The sequence below is a fragment of the Sturnira hondurensis genome, unplaced genomic scaffold (genome assembly GCF_014824575.4).
Source record: "Sturnira hondurensis isolate 20B ecotype Veracruz unplaced genomic scaffold, ASM1482457v3 Scaffold0000880, whole genome shotgun sequence".
Classification (NCBI taxonomy): domain Eukaryota; kingdom Metazoa; phylum Chordata; class Mammalia; order Chiroptera; family Phyllostomidae; genus Sturnira; species Sturnira hondurensis.
Genome location: NW_028073511.1, coordinates 9,321,733 through 9,339,168, shown reverse-complemented (window position 1 = coordinate 9,339,168; position 17,436 = coordinate 9,321,733). Strand labels below are relative to the sequence as shown.

General features: G+C 40.7%; 1 protein-coding gene across 1 annotated transcript in view; it reads right to left on the bottom strand.

Moving 5' to 3' along the window:
- The window catches only part of LOC118993994 (patched domain-containing protein 4-like), a 56,270-nt gene extending 39,163 nt beyond the window's left edge, over nt 1-17,107 (bottom strand). Inside the window, exons 1-2 of the mRNA XM_037056501.1 lie at nt 16,906-17,107; nt 16,170-16,584 (exon numbers count right to left, since the gene is read on the bottom strand). Coding sequence (XP_036912396.1) covers nt 16,170-16,547 — 378 coding nt within the window. The 5' untranslated portion in view covers nt 16,548-16,584; nt 16,906-17,107. The remainder of the gene's footprint in view (nt 1-16,169; nt 16,585-16,905) is intronic.
- Nucleotides 17,108-17,436: the final 329 nt, after the last annotated feature.

Sequence of the window (17,436 nt, the reverse complement as noted above, 5' to 3'; positions counted from 1 at the left end):
AGCAGAAAGTAACTTTTTATTTTTTGTTCTTATTAAAAATGCTCAGTCTTATAGCTGCAGTTGCTTCACAATTTATTAAGCATAGACTGCAGATGAATGTGTACCTTGTTTTTGCTGGTTAGGTAACCCCACAATTATCCTAGTACTTACTACACACTAGGGAGGAAAGACCTGAGAACAGGATGTTTTTGGGGTCATGGAAAGTTCCACTACCCAACGATTTTCTGGCCAGGTCTTGTGCATGATTTATAACCCTCATGTTTTTTCATCTTGATATTTCTTGGTCCATACCCATAAAATTTTCCTGCTTTGTGTTCATTTTGTAAGTTTAGAGCATTATTGGGATTTTATGCTGAGTTCATAACCTTCAGGGTAACTGATCATACCAAACTATTTCTCTGCTTATGAAGAGCAGTTCTCCACAGACCTCTACTTTAATGAGTGCATTGTGAAAAAGAAAACATTTATTACCAATTAAAATCAATGTCTCTGAAAGATTTCTCCCACCAATAGAGAGCATTTGTTTTTATTACAGCCCCTGAGGAGGCTGAATCTGATGTAGCACCAACTCTGGGTTATTCAGAGATCTAAATCATTTTGGACTAACCTTTAAGATTTACCTTACCATGCAGAACTGATTTTTCATTTTCTTGTCTCCCTCACTAGACTGTAGGTTTCTGAAAAAGAGGACCTGTAACTTATCTCTGCAACCCCAGTTCCTAATGTAAACTCAGTGTCTGAAACGGTGTAAGCATGGAATCCATCTCTATTTAGAAAAGCTATTCACTTAAGATAAGGCAAATACACGGAGGGGAGGGTTTGAAGCAGGGAAGATTATTATATATCTTTATAAAGAACACAATATGTGGGTTTAAGATTCAGGAGACCTAGCAATTTCCCAAACTCACAAGTTTGCTAAAACCACAAAGGCTGTGAGGTGGGGATGAAGCCTATGTATGAGAGATTACTCGGTTGGCGATGAGAAGACCAAGAAAACATCACGACCATTTCCATAGTCACAGGTGGGAGATGTTCAAAAATGACTGTAATGATCAAGGTTTCCTCCACCGAAAGAAGAACAAGTAAGATTCCTGTTTTAAATAGATTTCGCAAGTAATTTTCTTCTGGGTAGGCACTAATTAGTGAATAGGTTGCTGAAGCAATTCATATATAACAGGGCTTTCTGAAGTGTGTAGATCAGACAGCCTTCCAAAATCCTTCAATGGAGTCTTGTGAAAATATATGCACATAATATAATGCTTATGCCAAACTCATTTAGGGTATGCCACAATTTCTTAATAGTTTTTTAAACCAGTAAACAAGAGGATTCAACTTCCTATTTTTATATGGCTCCACCAAAGATAAAGCGAGCATGGATCCAGCTTCATAAAATGCTTTAGCTTTTTGCCAAAGATAAAACATTTAATGTAAAGGAGGTAAATGGGAACCAAATAAGTGGCTTTCTTCCTGGTACATACAATTTCCAGCTACCAGTGGCCAGCGGTGCAGATCCCAGCCTCTCCTACTGACTGGGAGCACACCCCTTCACCTCACTGCACCAAGTGATTTACAATCGCCATTTAGAAATAATAAGAGAGTATGAGATTTGTGGACCCACTGGGATGCTAATGGAAAAGCTTTCTACTGACCCAAGAAGGGCACTTGGATGGTTATGGCTCCTATGCAGCTGAAATTACTTTAAACAGTCGTTGCAGTTTAATAAACATACCTTTCCTTTAATTAAACATTGTATCAATACTGATTTAATAGGGACTGACTTGCCACACTGATCTGGGGAAGCCAGGACTCCTATGTGAATGAATTAAAAGTCACAAGCTTCTTAAAATTAGTACTTAACTTCCTCAGAACTCATATGTCTAGAAAATAAGTTTAATATTATTTTCACAGGAGAAAAGACAGAAGAGGTGGGAGTTGGCTGAAGAGTAAGTAAATTTTGGCTACGCTAAGACTGGGAGTATTTTTGAATTCTTTAATGTCATGCTTTTCCTACTCAAAATGTGACAGTTAAAAAGCCATTCATTCAACACAAATTTCTTTAGCCCCTATGTACTTAACAAAAGGATGGGCTAAGAAAGGATAGCATTAATAAATTGGTTGCAAATCAGCAAACACTGAGCACCTCAGTATATCAAGGAATTTAAATGATGTTGATGGAACTCAAAGACCTAATAAAAATTTAGTCTATTTCAAGTCCTACTATTATACTTCTTGGAGTTGTCAAGATTTATTACCTTTGGCTCTATCACCAAAATAATAAATATTTACTGTATGCCTACAGTTATCTTTATTAATCTCCTTGCAGTAATGTATTAAGTAAGGATACCTTTTAAAGTGTCCAGGGATATATCTTCCCAGTGACTAGCAATCTGGGATACCTTTAAAGCATAGCAAATTGATGAAGACATGATACTTCTGCCCAGTCGGTGCCATATCAGGAACTGCAGACGAGGATGAAATTGTTCATTTTAGCCACAGGGTTCCCATGGTGATGGTTGGTGTCAGCGCCAGTGCTCACTGGGCCCGAAGCTGTGGCTCAGGGAAAGCACCTTATTTCCTTATCCTCTCAGCCTACACACTGCAAAGGAGCCGGGCAGGAGCCCGGGTCCCTTTCTGGTCTAAGGTCCTTCATTGTTTCTCAATCAGGTTATCCACTGGAACCATACAAAAAGCTTTAAAAATACCTATTCTCAGGTCCTTTCCCCAGAGATAACATTTCAATTGGTCTGGGGAGGGGCCCCAGGCATCGCATAATTGCAATGTTCTTAAAATGATTCTCGTGAGAATCATTGAGCTATAGAGCAAGAGAAAAACAGAAAAAAATGACTTGGTCATAGAATAAGCCACAAGGTACTCTTAGAAGCTTAATCTCGGGTGTGGTCTTTAATAAAGCAATGCAAAACATTTTGGAGTGGGTCTATAAATAAATCAGGTCCTTTTAATTTCTAACCAAGCTTCTTCTTGGGACACCTACTCCCTTGGAACTTGGTGACCTATATTTGTATCTTGCTTTCATAAGTGCACATACTTAAGAAAATGGTATTTTAAATCGTGTACAAAAATGTTTGCTTACGGCTTCTGTTGACAAGCCAGAATATTTTGCTTTCTTCCTTATGTCTGTTAAAGACTGTGAAAACCAGCTCCAAGAACACTGTGCCAGAAATACTCCAAAGATAACATTGAATGAGCAGTTAAGTAAATAATGTCACAATCACTTGCCAGAATTCTGAACAAGAAATAAAACCATAATTATGGAAATACTTCTGAAAAAAATGAAAACAAACAGAATAAAAAAATACATACACTGTGTGTTCTGCAGTGAAAGATAAAATAAATTATTTATAGACTCAGTGGTAGGATTATAAGTGATTTTTTGCTTGACTTTCTAATCTTCCACTGATGTTGTTTTAATGTTAGACTTACATAAAAATAGCTATAATTTATTGAGAAGCTACAGAGTACCAGAAATTTAACAAATCGGCAGACTGGATATTAATAATATAATACTATTTTTAACATATACAAACAGGGACAGGGCATTAAGTAACATGTCTTAAGTCACACAGCTAGTAAATGAAGAAATTAAATTCAAACATAGAGTTGTCTGTTTCTTTTTCAGCACCTTATTCCTCATTATTTACAAGTTTTAAAAGAGAGACTCGGTCAATAAGCAGTTCTCTTATTTTAATCCATTAAGAAATACGACCCACCACAATGAAGACATTTGTTGCTTTAGGCTAAATGGGCCAGATTGTCAATGCTTATAGTTTCAACACCATCAATAAAGTTTCAGGATACTGAACAGAAGGAAAGATGAGAAATGAGAATTCCCTTATGAATTTAGTTATCGATCCCCAAAATATTCTTCTGTCAGGAAGAAGACAAACAGAATCATCAGTTTACAAACAATTTTTGAGATATTGATGAGTTGACTAAATTGTAAACGTGTGCACTGTTGAGTAAGAAACATGCTGACAAAGTGTGGTTAGTTTTTTTAAAAAAAGTGTCTTAAATTTCTCAGTCTAGAAAAAATCCACTTCTTTAAAGGCAATCCCCAAGGTAAAAATAGTTGAAAAGAATGAAATAAAAATAAAAGTCAAGTGGCCAATGCCAGTTTTGTGTGCTAGTCCCTTGGAGACGCATGCTCTATCTATGAAAAGGGGTCATAAACTAGTTCAGACCCTGAGCTGCTTGCCCCTCTGGGAGCTGAAGCAGGGTGCATGTCTGTCTCCAGGGGCACTTACAGGTGCACCTCGATTCCTGTCCTCATGCTCCGTCACTCAGCCTCTGCCTCCCTGGCCCAGGGATTGGCCTTACAGAAGTCAGCACCCAACTTTGCTTCTGCAGGAAGCCCCCATTCCTGGGAAGGGAGAAATGACAAGCTGGACTTTTCCCACATTTCTCTGAAGCTAGAAATGTGAAGAAGATATGATCCTCAGCCTTAAAACCTTTATAATCTTTAAGGAAAATAAGATGCGTTGTAGATAGGACATGTACTGTACTTCATTAATGCTGCTGAACAAGTATTTAATAGCATACTGCATTTCTGTTTTTAATGCAACATTTCATACAGGGAAAGTGTAACCTAGACTGTCCACTGGTTCAGATTTGGGCTTGCCACTCTTCCCAGCCTACGAATTCCCACTAATCAGCACCCATCATCTCCTTCCTTCCTTCCTTCCTTCCTTCCTTCCTTCCTTCCTTCCCTCCTTCCTTCCTTCCTTCCTTCCTTCCTTTTTAAAAGCAGAACAGGAGTTCTCTCCTTCTTTACCCAATTCCCTATGTCTTAAGAAATTAAATTCAGGTTCTCCCATTGCATGGATAAAACTTATAAAAATAATTCTCTTCACATTTCATGACCTCTAGCAGTTTTGCTTATAAAATTCTCAGCCCTACTATATTCAAATGGCCAGCATGGGCAGTTAAATAAATAATCCTCTCTACAGCCTAATGATTTTTAAATCTGAATAGTGATCGATACTTTACTACAAAAGAAAAACAACTCCTGGACACACAGTGTCAACCTAAATTATTTTATTTATAATAAATGGTTGACATGGTTCTGGCTAATATAGGCAGTTTCTTTTCAAAAATTTTAATTAATATTTAATTAACATGTAACACTGTTTTGGGTGTGCAATGTAATGATTTGATATATGTATACACTGCAAAGTGATCACCACACTAAGTTCAGTTAACATCCCTCTTAACTTTAAAATATACAACACAGGATTGTTAACTATAGTCACCATGCTGTACGTTACATTCCTCATGGCTTATTTATCTTATGATTTAATTTCTTTAATTAAATTTTTGCATATAAATATTTTTCATCTGCTCATAGATAAGATATTAAATAAAAGACATTTCCACTAAATGGAATCTTTATGCAGGGTAGTCTTTGAATGCATTTTTCCACTTATTCATTCAATTTTCATTTTGTTAGCAAATAAACACTTGGGATTATTAAAACCATAAATGTAACTTGGGTTTCCTAAGGTCAGAATATACAAATGAGGACATATTAAAAGGAACTTAAGTTTTACTTGCTTAGAGACAGGAGCTCTGGCCCCTGCAAACTCTCACCCCTGCATTTCTGGGAGTCCTCAGAATATCTTTATTATTTCCCAGCCAGACCTTTCATAGCCTTCCTCGCCAGTCCCCTGTCTTATGGCCACTACTCGGAGTCACAGCTGGAGCAGATCCCCGCGACACTCTGGCGTTGGTGCTGGGGTCTTCTGAGGCTCTGAACTCCCAGGGGGCTCAGCTGCCACATAAAATACAGGACACCAAGTTGAATCTGAGTGTTGGACAAATTATCCATAATGTAAAACATACTTATACTAAAAATGTACTCTTTGTTACCCCCAAATTCAAATTTAATTGGGTATCTTGTATTTTTATTTGCTATATCTGGAAGCCCTACCAAATGCCCAAGCCATGTCAAGTTCCCTACAGACTCACTGAGCTTAAGTCACACGTGTGCTGTGTCCAGGCAGGAAAAGATTCTCTCTCTCCCTCTTCTGGTGGCCCTTTGTCTCCTGAGCCCAAAGCTATGTTGCTTGTGCCTTGGATATCTCAGGACCACTCATGAAAACAGTTGCTAATGTACTTCTGTGGCTGTCTCTTTGTCAGGGTTAGGCACAGACTGAGAATGTCAGACTGAGACTGGGATGGGCTTTTTCTTGGTTCCCCTACAGCTTCCCCAAGGCCGTGCCCCACAAACTGTCTTTTTACTGGATAGCTTCTTCCAGTCAAATCAATGTATGTAAGGCAGGCTAACCAGCCTACTGCTTTGACAGGCACATCCAGTTATATTTTAGCAAAGACTTGTGACAAATGTACACTACAAATTATACCATGATTAAGGGAACTTCCTTCAAAGCACATCCAAAGTACATTAAAGTATTTTCTACTTTTGGAAGCAGTTAGGGGAGCTTCATGGAAAAGTAGCTTTGGGGACTCAGCTTTTATGAGATGTGTATGCATTTGATGGTGTAAAAAAAAATTCCAAGCAAAACGAAAGTGTAAAGGAAGGTAAGAAAACAGGAAAGTTTAGGGTGGCTTTACTTTGGTTTGGTTGCAGCAGACGTTTCATTGCAACCTGAAACTACAAGTAAAATTGGGGACCTGGCAAAGGAAAGTTCTCAATGGCCATTGTCAATTTCCTTTCCAGGCAATAGAAGCCCTTGCAAGATTTGGTTAATAGAAAATAGAACCAAGAAATGCAGGTGATCTTGCTACATAGGTTAGGTTCCAAGTGTGAGAAATTATATGAGAGAGGTTAGATTTTCCTATAAATAAAGTAGGTAAAGAAGGTCCAAAGGAAAGATAATGAGAAAGAAAAAGAAATTTTAAAAGACAACCTTGGTCCCCCACCTGGGTAGCCCATTATAATCAAAAGATCCTCACGCCCATGCCACTTCCAGACTAATTAAATCAGAATCTCTAGAGGTGACACCCATGACGTCAGTATTCTTAAAGCTCCCTCCTACCTCGGCCAAGATGAAGTACTAATGCTGTATAACTATGGTTCTTACACTTTAGCAGGAATCAGAAATTGAAAGGACTGCTGGGCCCCAACCTCTGAGATTCAATAGACCTGGAAGGAGGTCTAAGAATTTACTTGTCTAAAAGTTCCTAGGTGATGGGGATGTTGTTGGTGCAAGGATCACACTTTGAGGAAGGTCTGTTGCAGAATGATCAGGACCTGGTAGTTAATTAGATATTACTGCGTGTGTGCATCTTGGCTGGGTTAGGAAGGAAGGAGGAGTTAATCACAAGTGACTGAGATTCTGAGCCTGATTAAGTAACAGAATAGAGATGTCATTAATAGAGTTATAAGCATGGAAGAAAATAGATGTTTGGCTTGAGGAAGAATATTGAGAGAACAGACAATGTTTCATGGGAACAATTATAAATATAAGTATAGTAAGGGCAGAGAGCCAGAGCGAAGTAGAGAACCATCCGAGACACACAGGGAAAACCAAATGTCCTAGAAGCCAAGAGGGGAGAAAGTGGTCAAGACCAGCTCTGTTGAGGCTATCACAAAAAATGCAACCTCCACGATACTCCCAAACACAGTGAACATCAAAACCAAGGCCCCACACTTTCCTTACCTGCCCTTTACTGTCCTTAGCAAAGAGACAGCACAGTCATCAGGGTAAACCTACAGGCAGCTCAAGCTTTTTAGTGCAAAACACAGAGGGATCTACATCCCTCATATTGCACTTACTAAAGAAATAGCAACAACTACCAGCTCTGAGGGTGGAAACAAAAGGGTTTTTCATCTAATTATGAGTTCACAAGAAAGTCAACTAACCAGTTCTGAGTAAGGGTAAGGTATCAGTGCTTAAGGAGTTCAACCACTAGTATTTAAGAATTTACAACGATGCAGGTGCTGTTCGAAGTGCTGCATACCCTTCCTACTCAGAGGGTGGTTCATGAACCAGTGGCTTCAGAATCACTTGCTGACAATTAGAGTTTGAGAATCACTGCTTTAGGTATCGTGAACTCATTTAATTCGCTCAGTGCTAAGTGGTATGGGCTAAGACGAAAGAACAAAATTACAAAGTTAAAGTATGTGGTCAAAATCAGAGAGGTAATGGAGCAGAGAAAAAAATATAAACCTAGAGCCCTGGCTGGCGTAGCTCAGTGGATTGAGTGCGAGCCTGCGAACCACATGATCGCAGTTTGATTCCCAGTCAGGGCACATGCCTGGGTTGCAGGCCAGTTCCCAGCAGGGGACTCACGAGAGGCAACCATACATTGATATTTCTCTCCTTCTCTCCTTCCCTTCCCCTCTAAAGATAAATAAATAAAATCTTTTAAAAAATAAATAAACCTAGAAAATCTAGATTCATAGACTCTGTCCAAGCTTGTGTTACACCAGCTCTCCTATCACGGCTCTTGGCAACCTCACCATCATCACTCTTTAGCATCCATCCAAAGTGACTTTCATTCAATGCATCAAAGGGACTGTGTCCTTCCTATTGCATCCTCGCTTCTACCGTCTAACCCACACTTGAGGAGTGTTAGCTCCCTTCTTACTCACTCAAGTCATTTCGAACACCTCAGTCCACCCTCACAGCACTGTGCATTTTTCCTTCATGATAACCTGTAATTATGGATTTACCTATGTGATTTTTGTCTTTTTCATTAGACTCAAGCTCCTGGATGGCAATCACCACATCTGCTGTTTTGTTCCCTGCTGAATCTCCAGGACACTTAAAATAGTTACCCAAGTAAACGTTACATGAATGGCTGTTGAATCTCATGTGTCTCTTGCCCACATTAGGACGATCTGCAGTGACAATCACAACTGAATGTTCTCTCCCTCCATGTAATCAAGAGACCTGCTGAGGTGAGGGAACAGGCTGAACATTCAAAGGGAAGTGTAATCTTTGAGGCTGAACCCTAAATAAGCAGTCAAGACTCCATCTGCCACAACCCCTGAAGCTGCTTTCAGACCTCCTGAAGCTCTGAGAACCCTTTAAACATGCTTATGCTTTCCCCAAACCAGGGAAAAGGCCAGTCTTTGAGACAGCAAAGTCAGAGTGGTGTAGGTGTGTTCTCTCCACAATGGAAGGGTAGCTCTGGAGAAAAAACATGGGCTGTTCTGACACAAATCCTGTAACTAAACAGAGTCCATTCATTCCGTGTGCTGCTCATCAGGTAGCTTTCAGAGGCCCCAAATTTCCCTGAATGACAGAGAATAAGCCTTGATTTCAATGAATGGCTCTGCTATAATAATCCTGTCTGAAGAAAGCATGGATTACAAGGCCACTTTCAAAATATACACACCACTGTAATTGTGTTCCATTTTCCCCAAATACTCTTGCTCCTATGTATAGTTCCTATACCTTGCATTCTCATAATACTAACATAATTAGTCTAACTCAGGTTTAATGATGCTACTATTGTGAAATAACTGCAAAGAGCCTTGAGAAAAACACTGCTGATTTTTTTCTTAAAGAGACAGATTTAATTTCAACATTTTCGGAAAATATTGAACAACAATAATATCTTTAATTCTAACCAGGTGACAGGCCCAATTACAGATGATAAGGATGAAAGTTTCTGGCTGTGGAACAGCTGCTAAAAAATTCTTCAGGCACTTCTTCAATGTTTCTACCATGTGACTAAATGATGCGGCTATGAGTTCAGTTACTCAATTTTCTTACGGCGTTTTGATTTTGAATCAACTCATGTTACTTTAAATTCAAGCCATGACTAGTAAGGCCAAGCTCCCTTTTAGACCTGAGCTTCTCAGACTCACTTTCAAGTGCATATGAATCACCTGCAGAGCTTGTTAAAATGCAGATTATGGTCAGCAGATCTGTGCTGAAACCCGGGAAATTTTCATTTCTCACAAACTCCAGATGCTGTTGCTGGTGGTGGTCCTCACATAACACTTTGAAAGGCAAGGTCTTAGAAAATGCTACAAAATTGGTTTTGTGGCCTACAATGCAACTTGACATGCTTTGAAGTCAGAAATATTCCTAAATGTTTCTGTGGGCCAGGGCTGTGATTAATGTAATTCTGTCCACCTCACACTGGCAGAAATAATCAGAGAAATGAATCACTCCCATGACTCCTCTCTGAGGGCTTGGGGGGTAAGTTTGGGAAGAAATCGACCTGCAGTCCAAACTAAAGCTGTCTTATGCAAATCTAGAATCTTAGCACTTCCAGATAGCCTCTTTGACAATAATTATATTGAAGGTACACAAATATGTTGAGATGTATCTGGAATAGGTCTGAACAGATACTGATCAACTCTAAAACTGAATTAAAAGAAATGTAGTCTAATCATGGTATAATAACTAATGGGTTAAACTAAAGAATATTATCCAAACACACTATATTTTGAAAAGCACATCCTAGCTTATTTCAGTTATAATAATGTTCGAAGCAGAACAGATTAAGAAAAAACTGTTTGAGTTCATTATTGCTTAACATAGCAGAAAAAGCAAATGAGTGTTTTTTGTTTGTTGGTTTGTTTTGGTTTTTGTTGGAGGGGACATGGAGGAGTGGCCTTTGCCCCTTCCACACTTTCATCACACTGCACGTGTGTTTTGCATCCCACTCCCAAGTCCTCGTCAGCCTGAGCCACTGAGGAAACCACCATGGGCTCAACTCATGATAAGAATGTGGGAACAATAGAGAGAATTATTTATGTTCCATTTTTCAAAATCTTCCCTTAATTCTTGAATTTCAAAAATGGAAACAAACATAAATACCTATAAAATTATTTAACTTAGTTGAAAGCAAGTTTTTGTAGAAATCAGGAAGCAGAACCTAGGCCCTGATACCAAACAAGGTTTTTGCCCACTTGGGTGCACTGAAAAAAATCAGTAAACAAACTTAGCCTGTTATAGTTGTTCAGAAATATACGTGCAGCAATTTAGTTAGGAAATGAACATCATTCACTAGTATGGTTAAAATTGGATCAAGCCAATCTTTACCACCAGAGGAAAAATATTTTAGAATATATCCCCATATATACTGTAATGATATTTATTAGTACATGGTGGAATGTTACAGAAGAATCCTAGAACTTGAAGCTCAGATTGGTGATGGGGCTGGTCCATTGTCACACAACTACTTTTTAAAGATGTGTGGTTAGAACTTAGGTGTCCTGAGTATTTCTCAGTTTAGTACTCATTGTACTATTGTATTATCCCATATTATCTCATCAATTTTTTCCCGGATGCCCATTTAAGATAGAAATACTCAAGGCTGTCTGGCACACAAGCCCCTGGCTCCGAACCTTGGGGCATATTACTTGATTCCTACTTTCAGTTGTCCTGAAATCTTACTCTAGTTTGTTCTGAATTGATGTGCTATTATATTAAAGATGAAATTATGTGTCAGTGAGGAATTTGCTAAGCTCTTTGTGGCAGGTTCTATTGTAGACGCGTAGCAAGAGCTTGCCCAACTGCAGGTGTTTGCCCTTTAGGGGTATATGAGGACCGGCGTATTCGTCTTCTTCAGGGCTGGTCTGTCTGATTGAGCGTGGGAGCTGGCTTGAAAGAGCATTAGTGGTCTTTCAAAGACCACATAAGATGAATCTAACATGGCTTGGAATTTACAACCCTATTGCTTTCTTAGTACAAAGAGCTGTTGTTAGTGAGAATAGTGCAGGATATACTAGGCCCGAACATAGTACTGTGGTTGAGAATATGAAGTTCATTTTCAGAACCAGACAGGCCTGGATTTAAATACCAGCTTCAAAATGTACTACCCACGATACCTCATAGAAGTCATTTAACCACCGGGTCTTCAATTTCCCTACCTCTAAAATGAAAATAAAGACCCACTCTGGCTCAGACTTGTAAACATGACATGCTGTGTACAAAACACCAACATCACTTAGGACACAAGCTGAACATTCAGTAGGTTAACCATGTTTTCCTCTATCAAGAGGTAGAAATGAAAGTATAAGCTTAAACGTAAATCTAAATCTAAATATCAGAGATGATCCTGACATGGATGTTGGAAAATTTTAGAATGGATTAAGGAAAGAAGTCTATGGAATAGCTTTTCTTGGAAATCTCTAGTAATAATTTTGCGTTTCCATTTCCAAGTCAGAGTAGGTTGCCCTTCCAATGAGATGGGGACTAAGCAACTAATGGCAACATCTTCCAAATCTGGAAGATATATTCCACAAGTACCCAAAGAAACACTATATTTTCTTAAAAAGCAGAAAGTGTTTCTAGGTTTCTCTTCTTAAATGTGGCACATTGCAGCAAATACACTCCACTTAAACATGTGTCCAGAATAACGGGTTGGAATTGAATGGGAAGAACAGCCTGCAGGAGAATCAAATCTGTGTCATTCCCATCTCATCATTTGCCACAGACCACATTTGTCTGCTTCTTATGTCTTTTATTGTGGCCAAAATAAAGAACTGGGGACATATGGATATAGTTTTTTTCTTGTAACTACCCAGACGGAAAAGTGCAGCCATGATGGCCTTCCTATAAGGCTACAAAATATTCCCTGCAACCACCTGAGCCACTTGAATGATAATGAAAATATTTCTTGGAGTCCAGAGTAGCCCCTGGTTAACAATTTTGAGTGCCTGTCTCATTTTAATCAGGAGACTCTGTTCAACAATATGTTATGTATTTAACTGAAAAAATTCAGCCAGGCCACATTGTATTAACTTATACAAAATGGATGTTTTAATAGGTGAAAAAAGATCCAAAGTTATAGGAATCAGAATATTTTATAGAAATCAAGAAAATGTAGAGAATACCTTTAAAATAAAAGTATTCCACAGAGGTTTGAAAAGTGATTAACAGACTAATCAATGATGTGTATATTATCTACATAGAACTAGACAAGGTTGGGCTGGAGGAATGTGAATAGTACAGTGAAAATACGATATGAACTTTATGTCTAATCAGAGATATAATAACATATAGATTATAATAACAGGCACAATTATAGAGTTCATATCAGGTAGGTGTAGGGATTTCAAATACTGGCCTCCTTTTCGAAAATGTCTGTATGCTTTATTCTATATTATTATTCTAAGGTGACTACTGCTTTTTCCATACCAGCTTTACCTGAGCCTCAGTTTGGAATTCTGTACTAGAAACTTCTGTGCCCCTGCTTGTCTGGATCACCTTATCGAGATAATCATGTTTATCTGAAGTCCTAAACCTTTCTGTGCTCAGGACTCGTTCGTTGTTTTAATTATATCTGGGAGATTTCCTTATGATGGTCTTAACTATGGTTTTTGACTACTCCTTTCTGCCCATCAGTGTTTCTACATCTTCAGATTGTTTCTAAGCACTGACCTCCTAGCTTCCTTCATTTATTTTGCATTTTCTTCGATTTCTTCGATCCCCTGCCCATCAACAGCATCTTCCAGCACTAAAATGTTTCATATTGTCCAGAGTTGAGAAGATTGGTGATCTAAGTATGACAGAGGACAGCAAATTAAACTATAGGGCCAGGAAATGTACCTATAAAAATTACCCTCAAATCTCATATGCCATAACTTCTCCAACTCAAGCTTCCATCAGCATCATGAGGACACTCTTTGAATATTACTGGCACATATGAGTTAAAATCACTTTCAAATAACATGTAATCAAAACAAAGGTCATGTCACTTTGCTCTGTGCCAGGGAGTTCTTAACCTGAAAGTCATCAGAGACCCTCTGATAGGATTTTAAGTACCCATGGTACTCACAAAGTATGTTTTGTATTATGTTAGTCTGTGTGTGATTACATCTGGATGCTTGAGAGGGCCCATTGTTCTCAGAAGAGTCTTAAAGGTTTCATTTGCCCAAACATGGCTTAAGGATATCACTGATGTCATGTAGAGGGAGGAAAGCCAATGTGTTTGAGAAGACATTGAAATTGGAATGTAGCAGAATAGGGGCTTTACACTTTATAAAGCCAACATAAAATTCTGTTATTTTTATGGTAAGCAGAATAATTCTACTTTTACTATATTGACCTTCATCATCAATTACTCCATTCTTTTATGATTGTCCATTGACCACTACCGAGATGTGGACTGACCCACCAATCAGTCAAAACGTTTAGGTGGAGCATCCAACCTAGGCCTAGCATGGTGTCGGCTCCATGGTGGGCCCAAAGATGGCAGTCTCTGTCTACAGGTAACTCTGGAAGAGAACAGTGACATCTACTCTTTTTAGCCTCAAGAGGGTAAGAATCTTGATTTTGTGCCTCAACATTTGACTCAGGTGTTTAGAAGAACATCTGGTCAATCATAAGAGCACAACCAAAGATTAGTAAAGGAGTGAACCGAAGGCCTCAGGGGTCTGTGCCATAAATGCCATAATGATATTGACAGATAACCAAAATGTCCACAGTCGCTGAATGACAAAACTCTTACACCTAGAGAGTACTGCTGAATAATGGAGATTATTCAGAATAAAGGGACCCAACTAATACTGCACACCAATAACCTGCAAACTAGCCTCAACAGGGAAAAGAAACTGAGGTTAAACACAACACAGCTCGAAACCTTTCTTCACACAAAATGCTTGACATAGGGGCAAACTCAGGGAAGAGGCTATTGGCAGGGAACATCGCTCTCCTCCTCCTCCTTTTTCTTGTCAGAGGATTCAGGAAACGAAAAGCATGCTGTCCAGCAACATATATTCATCACAGTCTCTTCAACAACTGTTAAGCAGACTAACCCTTACCTAGATGTCAGGCTGATGAACCGTCTGTCCAGCTTCACTAAACCTCAAGGGGCAGTTCAAGCAAACAAAGGGCTGAAACCCTGTCGGCCTCCAGATGCATTTAAATAAGGACAACATGTTAAGAGGAAGCAGGTGATGAGGTTTCCCGAGGAATCCCTAGTTCTTAGGTGCGTTAAATCATTCTTCAGTTCAGGAAAAAGAGCCTTTTGATCTCAAAAGCCCCAAGAAAATAAATTTTTGTGTATAGATGCTTGACTACATCAGATAAATAGAAATATTAGTGATTTCCTATATTGAGTCCATCCAGTTATTCAAACTGGGGTTCCTCCTATTCCATGACCCCCATGGAAGCACACAGGGTTGAGCATACAAATGGTGCAGTGACTCTTTTCCAAGTCACATCTGTCCCTGAAACTTCAGTCACCTGGACACCGCATGCTTCATTCCCTGCTGCAGTTCAGTCCTGCCAGTCCTGTAGGATGAGTTTGGAATTCTCCCCTGAGCAACAAAATTTGAATTGAGTGTTTAAAGAGCAAAATACATTCAGTGCTGAGACAATCATCCTCTGCAATTTTTGCTTCCTGTGGACTTTTTTTCTTTTCTTTTGTCATTATAAATAATCTTGCTTTCGTTTGGATTATTATGGGAAGAAGATCACAGGACTCTCAGCAAATTAGCACATCAGTTAGCTGCACATCCCCATTTTCACACACACACACACACAAAATTCTGTTTCTTTCGCTATGCAACCACACATGCACATAATTCCTGGAATCCCAAATACATTCACACTCACTGCTTGCAGACACACACACTCACGGGGCACTGAGACACAAACTCCCTACATGTCAGAATCAAGCCAGGCTGAAGATGCAGATGGGTGGGCATGGCACCAGGTGGACGTGTAATCAGTAATAAGAAATACATCGAGCCCCATAATGAAAAGAAATCCCCCAAATTGTTCAGGATTCCCCCACCCCCTTCCATTCACTGATTTATTAACCCTGAACAAAGATGTAATTGCAGGGTCTCAGAAAAAAAAAAAACTTTTTTTTTCCTTTTTTTCATTTTTGGCATTTTTTTTGTTTGGCTTTCAATTTCTTAATATCTAGTCGTACCATTCATTGCCTGTTTTCTTCACTCAGTTGCCCATCTTTTCCCCCCAAAATGAAAGAAGCATCAGCTTCTGAGTCTTTAAGGATGAGACCTCTGCATTTTCTTTGCTTGTTTAGGGCAAGAAATGAAGTGCTGCCTCTTTAATTGGCAGAAGCATGCAGGAGGAGCATACCTTTAATTTAGTGTTGGGATACCTCACTTGCACCCTGGCTGTTGTCTTATTGGAGACGGCAGCCTGCCTGAGATCCTCTAGCACTGAAATAATATCATCCAGCACGCATTTCTTATCCTGATTTCTCAACACACACAGATGGGAAAAAGTATAATTATAGCCCTTGTGGTTCACCTTCATTTCCAGCACGGCTCGGTGGGTCTGCAGGATCCCCTCAGCCTGGAGCAAAATATTGTCCCCGGGTGGGGAGAGGAGGATCACCCTGCCATACCTCCCAGGGGTGTGTAAGTCCGAATAGAGCTGGCTTTTGGACTGGTCCAGGGGGAAAAGGCTGCTGGCCAGACTGCGCTCGATCTTGGCCAGGCTGTGGCTGGGAGCGACTAGGCGCTCCAGGTCGCCCTCGGGCTGGAAGCGGTTGAGCGCGCTGAGGCCGAAGGTGATGGTCAGGACTGCGGGCACGGTGAGGAAAAAGACCGGGTGCCGGCTCACGCACAAGCCCAGCCTGTGGCAGAACGACTGGAGCCCTCTGCGAAGCACCTGCCGCAGCAGCATCCTCCACCAGATCCAGCTTGCAGGCGCTCCCGGCCGTCTTAAAAAGCACATGTGACACGTGTAAGCGCCAGGCTATCCCCCTCTCCTTCATCCCACCCTCTCCCCGCCAGCCCCCATTCCCGCCGCCGCCGCCTCCCCACCCCCTCCGCGCTCACCCCCGACCACTCCGCCTGGTCTTTCCCGGGCCCCACCTCCATGCGCTCCTACTACTCTTTCAAACACTGCAGCAAGTTGCAGTAAGGCGGGCAAATATCGACAGCGCTCGTGGGGGCAAGCGGCGGGAGCTGCGGGGACACCGCGGGGCTCACCTCCTCCCCGGCCTCCCTGCGCCCTCGCCGCCTCCCGAGCCCCCTCTCACCGCAAGAGCAGCGATCCCACGGTCTAGCCCTTCATTTCGCTGCTGCAGTCCCCCGGCCTCCCTCGCTGGAGGTGGTTCCGTGCGGAGCGTCCCACAGATGTGGATTTCCTCTCAGTCCTGGTGGGGTTCGGGGCCGAACTGGAACCATGTGCCTCCGTGTTGTGAGAAGCAGACATGTGCCCCATAGGCGTTGGGGGGCGGGGGCAGGAGTAGGAGGGGGCGGCTAGCTTTTCTTTTTTTTAAGATGCTGACAGTTATTTTTAGAGTTTTGTTTTCCCTCTTTCCTCCTCGCTGGAGTGAATGGAAGAGGAAAGGGGTGAAGGTGCTGCTGGACCATTGGAGCGGAGGCAATTAGAGCCCAAGAAAGGCGGGGTGGACGTGGAGGGAGGGAGCTCCTGGAGGCAAGCAGCCAGTTTTTCCCCTCCAGATACCCTGTGCCCTCGAATTGTGCTTTCCAGCTGAAAAAAAGGGAACAGAGAGGATGATGCTGCATTTTCAACACACTACAGAGCATGCGAGGGATTTCCTTTC